This window comes from Erythrolamprus reginae, chromosome 2, assembly GCF_031021105.1.
Source record: "Erythrolamprus reginae isolate rEryReg1 chromosome 2, rEryReg1.hap1, whole genome shotgun sequence".
NCBI classification, from domain to species: Eukaryota; Metazoa; Chordata; class Lepidosauria; order Squamata; family Dipsadidae; genus Erythrolamprus; species Erythrolamprus reginae.
The window spans coordinates 99,271,529-99,290,511 of NC_091951.1; the positions used below are offsets into that span (position 1 = coordinate 99,271,529).

Below are 18,983 nucleotides of genomic sequence, written 5' to 3' on the forward strand. Positions count from 1 at the left end.
TCTAGCTGTAGCGGATTCATTCAAATTAGGGCAATGCAGGCAGAACATTGAGACACAACTTGGACACACCGAGGACAAGCCAAACAGAAGGAAAAGCAACCGGGCAAGCAATGAGACAAGACAATTTTTTTACTTCTAATATGAAAATGTGTCAAAGAAACATCCTTGCATTTCTACATAACATCAATGACGCAGGACTATAACTTCACCCTCGGAGACCAGCAATCGCTTCTCAAAGAAAATCAGTCAGACCGTGAGAAAACATAACTACGATAGGCAATATATATATATGTATAATAATAATAATAACAGGTGTATATAAAATTCTAAACCTAACACGTCAAAGAATAATGGACAAAATTACAGCTGCTTCTAAATGCCACTGTCTGTGGGAGGAAGCAGCTTCTGTCTCAGTTGGAGAGCGCCATAGATCTGGCTATTGCTTCTCCCACTCACTACTACTACTATCGGCAGCCCTGCCCTCCTCCTCCGCCTCCTAGTCCCTCCCTTGCCTATGCTCCTCGATCTGCTCTTCACGCTCCCGGTAGCGCTTCTCACGCTCCTCTTGCTCCTGCCTCTCCTGCTCCATGCGCTCTTGCTCAAAACGCAGCCGCTCGTCCAGGGCTTTCTTCCGCTCTTCTTCTTTGCGTAGCTCTTCCTCTTTCTGCAAAGGAGGAAACAGGGACGGTCAAGGCCGACTCTACTCATGACATGCCCCCCCCATCGCACAGAAGAGGGGATCAAAGGAAGCCAGGGCTGTTTGGGCAGGTCGCTGGGCCTATTGGCACCCACAAAATATGTGCGTCTCAACCAGTGAAGGGCTACCAATTTTTTTACTGCCACATGGTGGGCGTGGCTTATTTTGTGGGTGTGGCTTGATGGTCATGTGACTGGGTGGGAGTGGCTTGCCAGCCATGTGACCAGGTGAGAGTGGCTTGACAATCATGTGATCAGGGGTGGCTTAAAGGTCATGTGACTGGGTGGCAGTGGCTTGCTAGCCATGTGACCAGGCGGGAGTGGCTTGACAATCATGTGATCAGGGGTGGCTTAAAGATCATGTGTCTGGGTGGGAGTGGCTTGCCAGCCATGTGACCAGGTGAGAGTGGCTTGACAATCATGTGATCAGGGGTGGCTTAAAGGTCATGTGACTGGGTGAGAGTGGCCTGACAATCATGTGATCGGGGGTGGCTTAAAGGTCATGTGACTGGGTGAGAGTGGCTTGACAATCATGTGATCGGGGGTGGCTTAAAGGTCATGTGACTGGGTGAGAGTGGCCTGACAATCATGTGATCGGGGGTGGCTTAAAGGTCATGTGACTGGGTGGCAGTGGCTTGACAATCATGTGATCAGGGGTGGCTTAAAGGTCATGTGACTGGGTGAGAGTGGCCTGACAATCATGTGATCGGGGGTGGCTTAAAGGTCATGTGACTGGGTGGCAGTGGCTTGCCAGCCATGTGACCAGGCGGGAGTGGCTTGACAATCATGTGATCAGGGGTGGCTTAAAGATCATGTGTCTGGGTGGGAGTGGCTTGCCAGCCATGTGACCAGGTGAGAGTGGCTTGACAATCATGTGATCAGGGGTGGCTTAAAGGTCATGTGACTGGGTGAGAGTGGCTTGACAATCATGTGATCAGGGGTGGCTTAAAGATCATGTGTCTGGGTGGGAGTGGCTTGCCAGCCATGTGACCAGGCGGGAGTGGCTTGACAATCATGTGATCAGGGGTGGCTTAAAGATCATGTGTCTGGGTGGGAGTGGCTTGCCAGCCATGTGACCAGGTGAGAGTGGCTTGACAATCATGTGATCAGGGGTGGCTTAAAGGTCATGTGACTGGGTGAGAGTGGCTTGACAATCATGTGATCAGGGGTGGCTTAAAGGTCATGTGTCTGGGTGGGAGTGGCTTGCCAGCCATGTGACCAGGCGGGAGTGGCTTGACAATCATGTGATCAGGGGTGGCTTAAAGATCATGTGTCTGGGTGGGAGTGGCTTGCCAGCCATGTGACCAGGTGAGAGTGGCTTGACAATCATGTGATCGGGGGTGGCTTAAAGGTCATGTGACTGGGTGGCAGTGGCTTGCCAGCCATGTGACCAGGCGGGAGTGGCTTGACAATCATGTGATCAGGGGTGGCTTAAAGATCATGTGTCTGGGTGGGAGTGGCTTGCCAGCCATGTGACCAAGTGAGAGTGGCTTGACAATCATGTGATCAGGGGTGGCTTAAAGGTCATGTGACTGGGTGAGAGTGGCTTGACAATCATGTGATCAGGGGTGGCTTAAAGATTATGTGTCTGGGTGGGAGTGGCTTGCCAGCCATGTGACCAGGTGAGAGTGGCTTGACAATCATGTGATCTGGGGTGGCTTAAAGGTCATGTGACTGGGTTGGAGTGGCTTACCGACCAAGATAAGTTTTCAAATAGGTGCTTGGACTCTTTTCATTTGATTAAGTCACATTATTTGAATAGCCACAAAAAAGTCAAATGATAGACAGCACTATTTGTTGAGGAGCACAGCCACATTTTAAGGTTTTGTACTGAACCCACAAGGTTCAGTATGATAACAGATTAGGCACGTAGCTCAATTTTCTTTAATTGCTATAAAAGTTCAGTTTTAGATAATGATTAAAACGATTAAAGCATTTATGGGTAAAAACATACTATTTAATTTTTTTCTTATTTTAAAAGTAATTAAGGATCATACTATGGTACTAGAGAAAGAAGGACAATAAAAGAAACTATTCAATAAATAGTGTATAAACTTACTACCACCACTGTGCCCCCCCCCCCCGATGGGGGACAGCAGCCCATCACTGGTCTCAGCCTCAGCTATGTAAAACAGGGGTGTCAAACAGAAGGCCCATGGGCCAGATGTGGCCCACAATGTGGTCAGATCCAACCCACAGGGCCAGCCTGGAAAATGTAAGGGGCCGCCCTGCGTCGCTTCGGCCCAGTCTACCCAATGCAAAGGGGAAACATCGGGCAGTGTGGCTTCAGCCTGGTCTACCCAATGTGAAGGGGAAACGGCAATTTGGGGAGTTGGCCATGCCCACCCTCATCCAGTTGGCAACACACACACCCACACACACACACCTCCCTGAGGTCAAACCTAGTCCTGAAATGAAATTGAGTGAAATTGAGTTTGATGCCCCTGATGTAGAAGAAGAATGACCCACCTTAGCCTGCTCCCAGAACTGTTCCCGGTTGAGACGTTTCATCTCCACAGCTGCATCCGTCTTCTGATAGACCGTGCCCTAGGATCCAGAAATCGGTCAGAGGAGGCTCATTGGGACATGGTGTGTTTGTAGTCTGGCTTTGCTGTCTCCCCCCCCCCCTTAAAAAGGAACCCTCTCTTCTTACCAGAGTGTGTGTCACCCAAATGGAATAATTTCTTCCACTGTGCAAGATTTATTTATTTATTTTAATTATTAATTTATTAGATTTGTATGCCACCCCTCTCCGAAGACTCAGGGCAGCTCACAGGATACAATATAAAACAGTGCATACAAAACAAATCTAATTTGTTAAAAAGCTACAAAGCTAAAAACCTAGTACAGTGGTACCTCGGTTCTCGACCACAATCCGTTCCAGAAGTGTGGTTGAGAACCGATTTGGTTGAGAACCGAATTAATTTATCCCATAGGAAATAATGGAAATGGATTTAATTGGTTCCCAGCCCATTGACTTGCTGGGAACCAATTAAATCTACAGTATTTCCTCTATTTCCTATGGGATAAGGATCTGAGGGGACGGGGTGAGAGGGAATGGGAGTCGGAATCCCGACACGCCCCTCCTGGCCGCCCTCTTAACAGCCTCCCAGTCTCTACCTTGTAACTGCTCCAAGCTGCAGGAAGGGTAGGGCTGGCTGCAATACCGGCGGTTTTGGGGGGCTCCTTTCCTCAGCGGTTCAGTTCGGTACCTCCAGGCAGCTGCACCAACTTTTTCCTTCCCGGCAGCGACGGCTCCGGCGGCTTACCTTCATCACATGACGTTCCTGACGCTGCTCCTCCTCGTAGGGAAGCCGCCAGAGCCGCCGCTGCCGGGAAGGAAAAAGTTGGTGCAGCTGCCTGGAGGTACCGAACTGAACCGCTGAGGAAAGGAGCCCCCCGAAGCTGCCGGTATTGCAGCCAGCCCTACCCTTCCTGCAGCTTGGAGCAGTTACAAGGTTGAGACTGGGAGGCTGTTAAGAGGGCGGCCAGGAGGGGTGTGTCGGGATTCCAACTCCCATTCCCTCTGACCTCGTCCCCTCAGATCTTACATTTCGGATAGTAAACAAAATTTTCTGTTCAGTATCCGAAGTTTTGTTTGGATACCGAAGCAAATTTTTGCAGAAAATTTTGTTTGAAATCCGAAATGTATGAAAACCGAGGCGTTTGAGAACCGAGGTACCACTGTATATTAAAATCAATTCAACCACAACAATACATCACATTTATTGGTCAGGGGGTCTAGCACGAATCCCAGCGACCAGTTAGGTCCCACAGAGTTGGCCTTTTCCAGGTCCCGTCGACAAAACAATGTCGATTGACGGGACCCAGGGGAAAAGCCTCCTCTGTGGTGGCCTCGGCCCTCTGGAACCAACTCCCCCCAGAGATCAGAATTGCCCCCCCCCTCCTCGCCTTTCATAAGCTCCTTAAAACCCACCTCTGTCATCAGGCATGGGGGAACTGAGATATCCTTTCCCACTAGGCCTATACAATTTATACATGGTATGTTTGTGTGTATGCTTGTTTGGTTTTTAATAAGGGTTTTTAGTTATTTTAAATATTAGATTTGTTATATGCTGTTTTTATTATTGTTGTTAGCCGCCCCGAGTCTACGGAGAGGGGTGGCATACAAATCTAATTAATTAATAAATAAATCTAGTTGCCCCAGGCCTGCGAAATAAATGAGTCTTCAGACTCTTGCGGAAGGCAAGGAGGGTGGAGGCAGTGCGAATCTCTGGGGGAGCTGATACCAGAGGGCCATGGCCCCCACAGAGAAGGCTCTTCCGCTAGGCCCCACCAAATGACATTGTCTAGTTGCCGGGACCTGGAGAAGGCCAAATCTGTGGGACCTAACCAGCCGCTGGGATTCATACGGCAGAAGGGGTCCCGTAAGTATTCTGGCCCGATCATAATGGCATGGGAATAACTGGCTAGACATTTCCCCAAATATATAACTTCCTCTGAAGTGGTGCTTCTCAAATAGTGGGGCACCCTCCCGAGGGGACGTGGAGCAGTATCAGGGGGCATGTGTGACCTCAGGGAACATGAGTTGTCCCTCTTGATCGATTCCCTTGGACAGGGAGTGTTTTCCCAGTTGCACGCTGCTCCAAGCCCGGAAGAAAAAAAGACCAGGTGAGGTGGGGCAGCTGCGTGGGTTCTTGTTCCCAGCGGGTGCCGTGGTAGCCATGAATGGCATGGCAAACCTGCTGCTGGACATGGAGGAGCATCGTCTGCAGCTGGGTGAAAACTTCCAACGGCATCCTAAAGACTCCTTCCACACCATTCGCTGCGAGTGCCCAGCAGAGGTGTCATTTACGGGCCAGGCCAGCGACCCAATTAAAGACACTGGCCTGGCCCCATGTCAAGAGGGCCCTATCATGGTAGCCTGTGCCCGCCTAACCGAAAACAGGCTCCACTGAGTTCAGTGTGACTTACTCCCAGGTAAGTGGGTAGAGCAGCCTTCCCCAGCCAATACTTTGCTTGCAGCTTACAATAAGTAAAATAATTAATAATAATAATTAATAATAATTAAGTGAAATAACTAAAGTTCTATTGCAGCCCAGATCGGAGAGTCAGGGGCACAGAAAATGTTTATTTCTTCCTGGGAGGGGGATGTAACAAAAAAATAATTGAGAAACACTGCTCTGAAGGAACGTATAACAACAAACCCCAAGAACTGTTGCTCTTCTGTACTGTCACTCTTAAAAATGAAGTGTTCTGCCCTTGAGACCCAGAAATAAGTTGGGATCCTGTTGTTTCTGTTCCGATCCCAACAGCAAAAGGAAAGGAAAGGAAAGGAAGGAAAGGAAAGGAAAGGAAAAACTAACATGAAGTTGGCTGAGTGAAAAGTGTAGGAGAAGCCTTACCACAGGCTGGGCATTCTCATCCTCGCGCAGGCGAAGGCGGTGCAGCACTGGGCTGGCAATGCGTGCCAAGCCATTGGAGAGTCGCTGACCAATAGCTCCCGGGTCTATGTCTTCCACACTGCTAGCATTGACAATTACATCCACACCCTGTCAGAGGAGGCATTAAAATCACACAAAAGTATTTCAGGATCCGTTTTTCTGAGACAAAACGTAGAGAACCCAGACTCACCACATGGAACTGGGCTCATTTTCAAATAGTTCATTATCAACACATTTTAGAGGAAGATCATCTTTAAATTATTATTTATTACTTATCCTTCTTAATCTTATTATTACTTATATATTACCTAAGCGTTATCCGTTGGGAGTATTCATGATTGGTAGGATTGAAATAAACTGTGGTTGGGACCATACCTTTCCTTCTTTAACTTCCCTCTTTTTTCCCCCTTCCTGTCATTCTTATTTTCCTGCATTCTGCTTGTATCACTATCTTTTCTCTACAACCAACAACCTGCTCCATGAGAGACAAGTGTTGAAAGACATTTTTAAAGGCTGAAGTTAAGATAGAAGTTACATGTGTTTCAAGAGCAATCGGATGCCCTGCCCTCTCCTTTATAAAATATCCTGCTTTCATGGAGCCCAAATATCATTACACTGTATTTAAAACTGCTGTTATCTGAACATTTTGGATACAACAGAAGTTTAATTATTGATTTATTCTGTTTATATCCCATCTTTCCTCTAAGAACTCAGAGCAGCTTATAGAAGATTATCTCCTAATTTTATTATCATAGCAACAATACGGTGAGATAGACTGAGCTGAGAGAGAGAGACAGCGAGAGTGACCAGACTAATATCCTCCATGTGGCTCTCCCCTGTCTGGGTCCAACTCTTGTGTTGTGGTTAGCTCTGGCCCTGCTCCTGCCCCAAGGACTGTGGATGTGGGGGAGACATCCACATGCTGCAGGCCTGTTTTGCCCCCCCCCCCCCCGGTGGAATCTGATGATGAAGGCTCCTCTGACCAAGAAGACATGAGTGACAGGGAGGAGGAGAGTGTGGTAGACAGCTCAGAAGGAGATCAATTATCTAGCTCCTCCTTGGATTCAGAACAAGAGTTAATGATACAGCCACGCATGCGGAGAGCGATACATAGGCAACAACAACTGAGAGATTATTATCGAAGAAAATGAGGCCATCTGTGGTTGGGTGGGGCTGTGGTAATTAGTGAGGCTGCTATAAATAGCAGCCTGTGGGTTTGGCCATTGTGGAGGATTATCTGATCGTTGTGTTTCGTGACTGCCTTGCTGACTTTGACCTTTTGTGTGCTGATTTTTCCCTGCTTTGAAACTAAACCAGAGCAAAGTGTGTTTCACTTTGTGAAAGAAGAAGGACTGTGAATTGCCTCACAGCTGCAAGCTAAGTATCACAGAACTGATAAGGGACTTGTACAAATTACCGGTTTGTTTGGAGACGAGTGCTCTTTGCTATACCAAAAGAGGGCTTGGTTTAAGTGAATTTTCATTATAAAGAACATTGTTTTGAATTTTCAAACGTGTGTGTGTCTGAAATTTGTACCTGTGAATTTTTGGGAGGATTCTACCAGAGAGCCCGACAGAATATCTTGACCATTAACCTGCTCTGCCTGTCATTTCCACCCGCATGTTGCATTCACATAACGTCTCACCTACCTGGAAGAACTCTGCAATTTTGGCCACGTGGCTAGCACAGGCACACTTGCGAGCATCAGCTACATCCTCTCCAACCTGCCAAGAATGAAAGGGGAGGATGATAGGAAAGATAAATGTTAAGAAATGCCATTCAGTACACTGAAAAGTAGCAGGTATACCCCTCATGCACCCAAAGGGTCTCCAGAAAGATTAACAGAAACAAAGATGGCGTCAGACCAGAAGTAGAGTTTTGTAGGTTTCAGAAATGAAAGGCATTCCAGACATATCAGCAACAAGGGATGTGATACTTAGACAAAAACATATAGTTCTGCTAGCAATGTAGAAAAGCAATTTATTTATTTATTAGATTTGTATGCCGCCCCTCTCTGTAGACTCGGGGCTGCTCACAACAACAATTCAAGAGAAATCTAATAATTTAAAAACATTTTTAAAAACCCCGTTGTTAAGGCAGACATACACACAAACATACTATACATGAATTGTATAGGCCCGGGGGAGATGTCTCAATTCCCCCATGCCTGACAGCAGAGGTGGGTTTTAAGGAGTTTACGAAAGGCAAGGAGGGTGAGGGCAGTTCTAATCTCAGGGGGGAGCTGGTTCCAGAGGGTCGGGGCTGCCACAGAGAAGGCTCTTCCCCTGGGTCCCGCCAACCGACATTGTTTGGTCAATGGGACCCGGAGAAGGCCAACTCTGTGGGACCTAATGGGTCGCTGGGATTCGTGCGGCAGAAGACAATGCCTCTTTCCTTCTGACTTCTCTTAAATCCTATGGATGCCAGGGTGTTCCCCTCATTTGATGTGATCCTATTGCCCTGATCTTTAGTAAATATAATTTTCATTAAATGAGAAGCAAAGCAAAGCATCATGCATACTTTCTAAGGATATGTCCAGGTCACGAAGAATCCCGAAGGTGCTTTTTCAAAAGGCAACTGGGCTTTGTTTTCCTGAAACACCTTTTCGCTTCTCATTAAAAAGCTTCTCTGGTTCTAACAGAAGCTTTTTGCATGAGAAATGAAAACATCTTTAAAAAAACCCTAAGTCCAGTTGCCTTTTGAAAAAGCACTTCTGGGGAGAACCTTAACCTGGATGACTGAAAATCTTCCATAGACAAAGTCTAGAGAAATTCTTAGGGGGGGGAATGAAAAATGGATGGCTGCAATCGAAAGCATTGTGTGAATGTTTGCCCACCTAGATTTCAAGGATAAACAGAGAAGTGAGGGGAATTGGGAAGAACAATCTCTGTTCTGTGGCCACCCCCCCTCCCTGCTCCAGCCCCCATGACTATCACGAGAGCCGTCTTGTGTTAGAGTCTTCCACTTTTGAAATTCCAGCACAAATAGGGGGTGGATCTCCATGGGGACTCTCATAGCAACAACATCTGGAAAAAGGAAGCTAGAATTTAGAGTCAACATGGCTTCTGTTGCTTTATATTGGATCCTCTTATGGTGAAGGAGTGGACAAAGCTCTTCCTAGGGCATGTTGTCCATCTCCTTTTCACTTTCTAAATTAAGATTAACAATTTGCAGCTCAGTAGCTGCTCTTCATCAAAAAGCAAGGCATTTATAGGAAGGCCTGCTGCTCAGCAGGACACAAGCATGTGATATCCAAGAAAATGCCATCACACACACACACACCCAGGCAGCCCAACAGAAAATGATTTCACTTCACAAATACACTCAGTTGTTTCTTTGCCATCTCAATCACTGCAAAACAACAAGGGACATCCTTTAAGTATATGTCCTCAAACAGTTTTCTCTACCCTGGCATCCTCCAATTCATTCCATGTAACTCCCATCGTTTCCAAGCAGCACACAGCTCTAGCTATTTTGGTTGGTGGTAATTATAGTTATAATCCACAACACATCTGGAGGGCAATAATCTGGGGGAGGTAATAATCCTTGAGTGTGTGGACACAGCAGCAGGAAACTGCTATTCAGGATCCGTGGGTCTCTCTTGAATAACTGGAAAAGAGCACCGCCTTCTTTTTAATTGCCAATATTATTCCTACTTCACTTCCTTAAAAAAAACCTGCAAGATATTTTCTCCCTGAAGAACATTGTATTTAAACATTTCCATTAGTCAAGGTCTGAGTTAAGTGCTGAAAATGTAGGTTAAAAACGAGGGAGTGATGAAGGAAGGAAAGGTAGTATGGTAATGTGAGAATGGGCGGTTTCTGGATAGTGAGGCAAGCAGTATAAACCTGCGCTGTTTCTTACCACAGTGATTCCGTTAGAGGGCAATACTGTGCAATCTACTGTGGTCAATGGAAGCCAGCAATATGTCTGCTAAGAGTACCAGCTTTTCCTTCGTTATATTCCTTAGAGCCATCTTGGTGTTTTCTTGAATAGGAGAAAGCACGGATGTTCTGACAAAGAAATCAACCTTGTGTTGAAAAATTGTCGTGTATGACTGGTCCAAAAGTTGGGAGAGACACCAACCTTCATCATGAGGATCAATTTCATGATAATTAGAGCAGTGTTTCCCAACCTTGGCAAATCTGGACTTCAACTCCCAGAATTCCCCAGCCAGCATTTGCTGGCTGGGGAATTCTGGGAGTTGAAGTCCAAATATCTTCAAGTTGCCAAGGTTGGGAAACACTGAATTAGAGGACCACTTTCTACCTAAATTGTACCTAACCCTTGAAGCTGTTATGCTCAGATCCCAAAAGGACTCCTTTTGGTGTAAGAACAGGAAGGGGGGTGGAGGAAAAATGTAATACAGTGTTCCCTCAATTTTCGCAGGTTTGAACTTCGCGAAAAGTCTATAACACGGTTTTTCAAAAATATTAATTAAAAAAATACTTCGACGGTTTTTTCCCTATAATGTACCACGGTTTTTCCCGCCCGATGACGTCATATGTCATCGCCAAACTTTCGTCTGCCTTTAATAAATATTTTTTTAAATAAAGTTTAATAAATAAACACAGTGAGTAATAATCTAAATAGTTGCTAAGGGAATGGGAAATTGTAATTTAAAGTGTTAAGGGAAGGTTTGTGATACTGTTCATAGCCAAAAATAGTGTATTTAATTCTGCATCTCTACTTCGCAGAAATTCGACTTTCGCGGGGGGTCTCGGAACGCATCCCCCGCGAAAGTCGAGGGAACACTGTATTATGACAAGGAAATTGTCACTTAGATTTTAAGATTTAAGATTTACTTGGATTTGTATGCCGCCCCTCTCCGAGGACTCGGAGACTTAGATGTTCCCCTGCCTAATTCTTGAAAGATAGCTAAGTCCATTCAAAACCAAAAACACAGTGTGTGGAGCTTAAAATGGTTGTGTCCTTGTCCATTATTATTTAACCATGGGGGAAACACATAACTGCTTCATTCAGATCAAGCTCATGTTTGAATAGGGGTTAGCCTCTTTCTCCCAGCCCCTTGAAAGAATGTGTGCACGCACACTATTCTACCCAAACCAGATATGCGACTGTGTTTACAAATTATGTTAAACAAAGCTATTGAGAGAGCAAGGATCAGGGCACTCGAGTATCAATCCAGATAGGACTACTCAATCAAATGAGGGTGAAGGGAGGGAGAAAGGAGAAGATCTGGTTAGTATGCATTTTAAATACAGCCTCATTTGTTCTTCTAGGTTAGTCAATTTTATATCATGCATATAAATGAACCATCAGGAAACGAGAGTGAGCGATTCCCCAGAGAGGGTGGTTTTTTTTAGGCCTTACCCAATTAACGAGGACATATTTAGGCAGGGTGGCCTGGGGATCTTTGACACTGCAGAATCCGTACATCACCTTCTGGTTCTCAAAATGGCTAGACAGCTCTTGCAGGCCACCAGCTGGGGAGAGAAAGCAACACACTCATGGGATGAAGCAAGAGTCGGAGCCTTCTGCTTTTCAGCTTGCGATACACTTTATAAAATGAAACCTGTTTTCTCAGCCATCTGGGGAGATCCCTGTCACAGGTCAGGAGCGACTCACTCCCAAATTCAACCCCGCACCCCTCAGTCCATGCAACTATGCTCTGTGAAAGAGAGGAGCAGATATCCGTTTGTGGAGACAAAAGCAACTTGGGATATAGACCAGTGTTTTTCAACCAGTGTGCCATGAGACATGGTCAGGTGTGCCATGGGGAAATTAAACATGGGTCCCCAAACTACGGCCCGTGTGCCGGATACGGCTTGTGGAGGCCATTTATCCAGCCCGCCGTCAGCCACCTCCATCCAAACATAAACATTCCCCTCACAATCCCTCCAGCTATCAGCAACAGGAAGAGTGGAGGCACAGGGAACGCTCACTGACCAATCACCTTCTAGGATTCATTCTGACCACTAGCGATGAACCAATAGCAGGCCGCCTGTCATCCACACCCAGGAAGGTCTCCCGCTCAGGCTGCCGTGCACTTGTCATTGTGTGGCCACGGCGAGTAGTTGAAGCTGCTACTCCTCCCCATGGTCCCGATTTCTAATCCTGGTCAGGACTGGAGGTAAATGTTGCCACCACTAGATGAAGCCTCAGCCTCAGCTGGTTATCATGGTTTAAAGCTAAAGTTTGCGGATCTTCCTTTGGACAGTTTTTGGTTATCTGTGCCAAGGAGTTCCCCATTCTGGCCAACAAAGCTATTTTGATATTGCTCCCGTTTTCAACCACATATCTATGTGAGCTGAGCTTTTCAAGTTTGACTGCGATAAAAACTAAAAACAGAGACTGAGAACTGTTGAGGAAGAGCTTTGTGTGTGTATTTCTACCATTCCTGCCAGGAGATCCCTTTTGTGTTCATCGAAACAGGCCTAGGTTTCACACTAAGTGAGTATAAACACATTTAGAAACTATATTATTAACTATATGTATAATATGTATTGTGTTAGAGTGTCATTTTGGTTGGTGTGCCCCAGGATTTTGTAAATGTAAAAAATATGCCGTGGCTCAAAAAAGGTTGAAAATCACTGCTATAGACGAAGTAGAGTTTGATTCCAATACTCACTTCCTGAGGCTGCCAGCTTCAGATTATCAGAGTCATCTTCATAGGTATACAAAGCCCTGGAATAAAAGAAAGTAATGCAAACACGTTGGAACGGGAAAGCAACAATACAGAAGTCTGACTACTCCTGCTCTCCCCAACCCACACAAAGGAAAACCGGAGCCACTACTAAGAAAAAAGACAATATTTATTTATTAATTTATTGGATTTCTATGCCGCCCCTCTCCGAGGACTCGGAACGGCTCACAATTTATAAAATATACAATACAAAGTATTTTAATCCAATTAACTAAATTAAAATCTAACCCCACCACCACCACCACCAAAAAACCCCTTAAAAAACAGTCATTCCATTCACTCCACATTCTCTCAACACATTCACTGGGCAGGGAGCAAAAATCTAATGGCCCCAAGCCTCTTATGGAAGGCAACGAGGGTGAGGGCCGTACAAATCTCCGGGGAGAGCTGGTTCCAGAGGGCCGGGCCCCCCACAGAGAAGGCTCTCCCCCTGGGCCCCGCCAAACAACACTGTCTGGTTGATGGAACATGGAGGAGGCTGACTCTGTGGGACCTGACCAGTTGCTGGGATTCATGTGGCAGAGGGCGGTCTCGGAGCTATTCTGGTCCCATGCCATGTAGGGCTTTATAGGTCATAACCAACACTTTGAATTGGGTCCGGAAATTGATCGGCAACCAATGCAGACCACAGAGTGTTGGAGAAATATTACAGTAGTTTTGCGCACGTTGATTATTTGTTCTCCTTATGGAAGGCAAGGAGGGCGGGGGCCATACGAAAACAGTCCCAAAAACAGTGCATGGCTTTATCTTAATTACTTGCAACAGGGATTTCTCTAGATAGGAGTGAGCCTCACCCTTCACAAGGACTAAAGCACATTTGGGATCCTTTTGCTTTCTCAAAAGTGAAAGCTGTAGCTCATAAAGTTGAATTGTGTGATGCTCAATTAATTTGCATGCCCTCTGCACAGAATACATGTCATACCGGCCTTGAAGAAAGACATTTAAAATATAGTGCTTTCTGTGCAGAATTTCACTTCCCAAACAGCTGGTGTTTTTTTACAATAGAATTATTAAAAGTACAGTAGAACCTCTGGTCACCGCCACAATTTGTTCCATAACTTTGGTTGCAACCCAATTTAATTGTGACCCGAATCTAATTTTGGAAATTTGGTGCTTACAAAAAAAAAATGGTTTGGAAGGGGAAATTGGCCATGGAGGAAAAATGTGGATTTTTTGGTCGGAACTCGATTTGGTTGTAGTCAGAAGCGTTCATGACCAGAGATTCTACTGTATTATGATGTATGTTTTGATGAATTAGTATCTGTTTCATCAGTCTGGATTTTGGATTTATGGGGAGAAGATTGTAAAAAGTGAATTTTGGGGAAAATGAAATCAGAAAGTAAATCATGCAAATTGTATTAAGAAGAATCATGCACAAAACAATACTTATTGGGGAAATATACTAAATATAAAAAGAAGAAGAAATGGATTGAAGGAGACACAGTGTGAAGAAATAGGCAAGTTACTGTAGGAGAAGGAGGGCCAAAAAATTGGTGCTGCTCCCCACTTCTAGCCCAAACCCCTCAATCCAAAATCTAAGAAGGAAAACTGTTGATGATCTCGCCCTTGAGCTACTAATGGTGGATGCCAAATCTACTTGTAATTTAACCATGTTCATCCACACTTTGATACTGGATATCCAAGTGCATCTGGCATGCATTATCCAAATCTTGTGGGGGAAGAGCACTGATATCATCCTGAAATTCCCCCTAAATACCCTTAATTATGAATATTTCAGCAACCAACTCCAGGACTGGGTGGGGCTGGGATGATTATGAGACATCATTTGTCTGTGGCCAAAGTTTTAGTTCTAGGGAAACAGGCCATGCCTGCCTATGTGTATGATTGGGCAACAGAGATGGATTGGGGGCCCTGTTCTGACTGCTGTGCTGATGAATAGGATGCTTTTTTTAAACCTACCTATTAAGACTAGTTTGGAAATTGTCACATCTTGAGAGGAGCTTCAGAGAAAGCTCAGAAGTTCCAGGAAAATCATAGATATCCCACATAAATCAGTTCATATACCTGGGTTGTTTTCTCAAAACAGTTAATGAGGTAGTGGGCATTTGACTGAAGTTTTTTCATATATAATTAAATAACTCTCTGGTCCAGGTAAGATTAATGATTAGTCAGGACCTCCGAAAAGCAGGTCTGTCTCAGCTGATTAATGGATTCGGATGGATTCTAGAGAGTATTTATTTTATTTATTTATTTATTTATTTATTTATTTAATTAGATTTGTATGCTGCCACTCTCCGTAGACTCGGGGCGGCTCACAACTTACAATAGAACAATTCACAAAAAATCTAATAAATTTAAAAAACATTTAAAAACCTCATTATTAAACCAGACATACACACAGACATACCATACATAAATTGTATAGGCCCGGGGGAAGGGAGCCTCAATTCCTCCATGCCTGATGGCAGAGGTGAGTTTTAAGGAGTTTACAGAAGGCAAGGAGGGTGGGGGCAGTTCTAATCTCCAGGGAGAGCTGGTTCCAGAGAGTCGGGGCCACCACAGAGAAGGCTCTTCCCCTGAGCCACGCCAACCGACATTGTTTAGTCGACGGGACCCGGAGAAGGCCAACTCTGTGGGACCTAACCGGTTGCTGGGATTCGTGCGGCAGAAGGCGGTCCCGGATATATTCTGGTCCGATGCCATGAAGGGCTTTATAGGTCATAACCAACACTTGGGAATCTTCTTAGTGATTTAGAGTACCCCATAGACATTTGGATTCAGGAGACACCTTTAATACTTAATATGTTTGTTCCCGTGGCCCCTTCCCATTAGCCAATTCCAGGGAACTCTTTGAAAAATCTAGGAGATGAAGCAGCAGTAACTATGCCTGGAATGCTGGTGGAGGGAAATGAAATGTGCATCCGACTGCGTAGGGGCATGAGCTTATGTTCAAGCCTACACATTAGCAGTAAGAGCAAGAAAGCATCAATCCTGTGCTGCTAATCTCGCTTAATATCAGTGGTTCTCAATCTCTCTAATGCTGCAACCCTTAATACAGTTCCTCATCTTGTGGTGACCCCCAAACATAAATCTAGCACCAATACTTCCAACAGAGCTTTACTCTGATTGGTAGAAAGGTCAGAGGGACACCCCCACTGTAAACGCCGGATTGGTCGGATTGTAAAAATATTTTCCAAGGCGCCAGAATAGAAGTTTTAGCTCCTTAACACCATGGGAAATTTGTCTTTTCCCATGGTCTTAGGTGACCCCTGGGAAATGGTCATTTGACCCCCCCAAAAGAGGTCCCGACCCCCAGGTTGAGAATCACTGCTTTAGATAAAGTTTGATGCAAAATCAAAACCAAAAGGACACACAGATGATTGACTCAGCTAGATTCATTAACTTCTTTATAAACATAGTAATGCCATAAGCAGAGTTCTTCTTCAAGCAGTTACAGACAGCAGAGAACAGTTAAGTTTCATTTCAACAGAATTCAGAGTGAGAGACTACAAAGTGTGGACCCAGCCTTTAAGCTTCAGTTCAGTTTCAATTCTCTGCACAGACTCAGATGTGGCTAGCTCCCATTGGCTGACTTAGTTGCTATGTCTTTTCATTGGCTGACCTTGTTACCATTGCCTCTCTCAGTTCATGAATTCTTGCCAGGGGAGGGATGAGCAGGAAGAGCTGCCACCTGGCTTCTATGACTTGTTAGTCCAACATTTTAATAATTTATTTTATTTATTTATTTATTGGATTTGTATGCTGCCCCTCTCCGGAGACTCAGGGCGGCTAACAACAATAATAAGACAGCGTACAATAATAATCCAATACTAAAAACAATTAAAAACCCATTAATATAAAAACCACATTAATTGAAGTCTGGATTTTCCATGAACAAAGACAGAAAAGATGGCTGGGATAATGTCTAACAAGCTGTCTGTGAGATTTGATCCATGCTTCTCTTAGCTCCTTCAGTTTGCTTAATTCTATGTGTGGTGTGAGATACACACCAACTGGGACCAAGAAATAATCAGAGTCTGAGGGAGGGGGCGATGTCAGCCATCTTGAAGGAGGCAGCGGTACACTGTCTTTTCAAGAGGCTTCCTTCATCCCAGCTCTTTCGGACAACTATTGCCTGGTCTTCAACCTTCCTTTTTTGAGGAAAGTTATAGAGAAGATAATGCTGTATCAGTTAATAAACACCTTAGATTATTTAAATGGCTTTTTAGTCTACAATTTCCACCTTTTCACCTGTATATCTCAACTTCTGATTGGAGGTCCAGGAACCCAACAACCTGAAGTTAAAACCCAGCAAAACTGAGCTACTGTTTAGTCAGAAGAGCTTTCTAACAGCTTCAGGTGCAATTTTGAAAGGGTTGTTCTAAATTCACAATCTACTAGATGGATAGGTAGAAGGTATCATCAGTTTTGTGCCAGTTGTACCCTACAAGGAGTGGGAAGTCTCAGCAACAGTGACTTGTGCCCTTATTACCACAACTGGGCTACCGCATGGGGCTGCCTTTGAGAATCACTCAGAAACTGTGTTTGTAGCAAAATGCAATGCTGTACTTGCTGGCAAGCGAGTATCGCCATAGCTACGTGACACCCACTAACACAGGGCTTGAACTGCCTATCGATTTGTTTCTAATTACAGCTGGTTTTAGCTTATAAAACCCTATGCAGCTTGGTTTCAAAATAACTCGGGAGAACTTCCATCTACCAGATGTATTCTCTCTCGGCTAAATCTGGTGGTTATCTACTTGAAGGGTTTTAAGACAAGACACCTAAAGCTATCAACACCTTCTAGTCATGATGGCTCTGTTACTGGAAGCAACTACTAGATACAGGAGAAACGACAAGAGATTTTTGTGCCATGCTTATCTTATGCACCTCCCACACTCAAGCTTCTTGGTGTTTTCCCCATCACGAAAAAGCAAAATGCAATAACATGTATCAGTAAATTCCCCTAAGCATCTGGTTCTCCATCATGGGGACAGCATTGTCTAGGCAGGCTCGGACTAAATGAGGCGATCTCTTATTCGTGGTATCTTTAATTGTATTGTCAAAATATTTCAGGGATCCTGGATAGATTGACAGATTAATAATTGGCTGCACAGCAAGGTGTCGACTGCTCAGCCTCGACAGAGAGTTACCTTCCTAACAGTTCCTGCAAAATAACGATCATCGCAAAATTGTGTTAAAAGGGAGCAATGATCATTTCTTATTTTAGAACTTAGCTCATCTCAGAAATTTTCCAGAGCATATTCTTTACTTTGGAGAAGTTGGCCTGGCAGAGTGAAGATTCGGAATCATTGCCGTGACTGACTGATTGATTGATGGATGGATTGACTGATCGATTGAGACAATCAGTCAGGTGACTCGTTTGCCCACGTCCAATTCCAACTGCAATATGACAGGGCAAAGATGCCAAATGATAGCACCTTCCACGGGAGCGGAACTGCAGTTCCTATCAACCTGGAGCAGCAAAGCTACTGAGAGAAACTGTAGTGCACTGTGGTTAAAAAGCATAGGATTCAATCAGGGCCCCCAAAAGCAAGACCCCTAACCCAATTCTTTCTTCTTTTTTTTACCCTTCTACGTGTAAATTGACAACATAAGTCATTTGCAAGGTCGTTGTGAAGCCACCGAGAAGATTTCCACTGAAACAGCAAATCAAGAACTAGTAACCGTATGGCAATAATGCTCTCGCCCCACCTGGTCTTAAAGACCCACATAGTTCTGGCAGTGCAGGGCGGGCCCATTAAGTGCAGGAGAAGGAGGAGGAGGGAGGGAGGGAGGGAGCGTGGTGAAATTAAAACAGCAGCTGCATATTAATGAGCTATCGTGGTTTGTGCGAAGGGGGCATCCATGGAGACAGTCTCTAAGATACCGCCCTTTCCCCCACTTCTTCCCATATCTGCCGAGAGAAGCCTATTTGCCCACCATTGCCAGTTCCTCCAGCAGGAATCCAGTCCAAATGCTTTTGCACGCCCTCCTAGGCGCAGAGGGCTCCGTTCTCTCCACCACCTCGTATCTGAAGGCCTCCTGCGAGGGGAGGAGGAAGGAGCAGAAGAGAATTGGTCCAGGCTGCGTGGGCGGAGAGACTTAAATCTCAGCTTATCAAGGCAACCAGCATCTCTCTGTCACCATGGCAACCACGCTGCCATCCAGCAGGAGACAGTTCATATGATGAGAACAAGGTGATTTAGAGGGGAGTGGAGGGGGGGGGTGAGAGGCAGTTGGCCGTGTGCGGT

The 18,983-nt window shown here is 45.2% G+C and overlaps 1 protein-coding gene across 4 annotated transcripts in view; it reads right to left on the reverse strand.

Annotated features, from left to right (window-relative positions):
• The window catches only part of DBN1 (drebrin 1), a 63,819-nt gene that overhangs the window by 17,515 nt on the left and 27,321 nt on the right, over nucleotides 1–18,983 (reverse strand). For all 4 annotated transcript variants that reach the window (XM_070738824.1, XM_070738821.1, XM_070738822.1 and 1 more), the window contains exons 2-7: nucleotides 12,694–12,749; nucleotides 11,436–11,548; nucleotides 7,751–7,825; nucleotides 6,063–6,209; nucleotides 3,166–3,243; nucleotides 513–664 (exon numbers count right to left, since the gene is read on the reverse strand). In XM_070738824.1, the coding sequence (XP_070594925.1) occupies nucleotides 513–664; nucleotides 3,166–3,243; nucleotides 6,063–6,209; nucleotides 7,751–7,825; nucleotides 11,436–11,548; nucleotides 12,694–12,749 (621 nt within the window). The remainder of the gene's footprint in view (nucleotides 1–512; nucleotides 665–3,165; nucleotides 3,244–6,062; nucleotides 6,210–7,750; nucleotides 7,826–11,435; nucleotides 11,549–12,693; nucleotides 12,750–18,983) is intronic.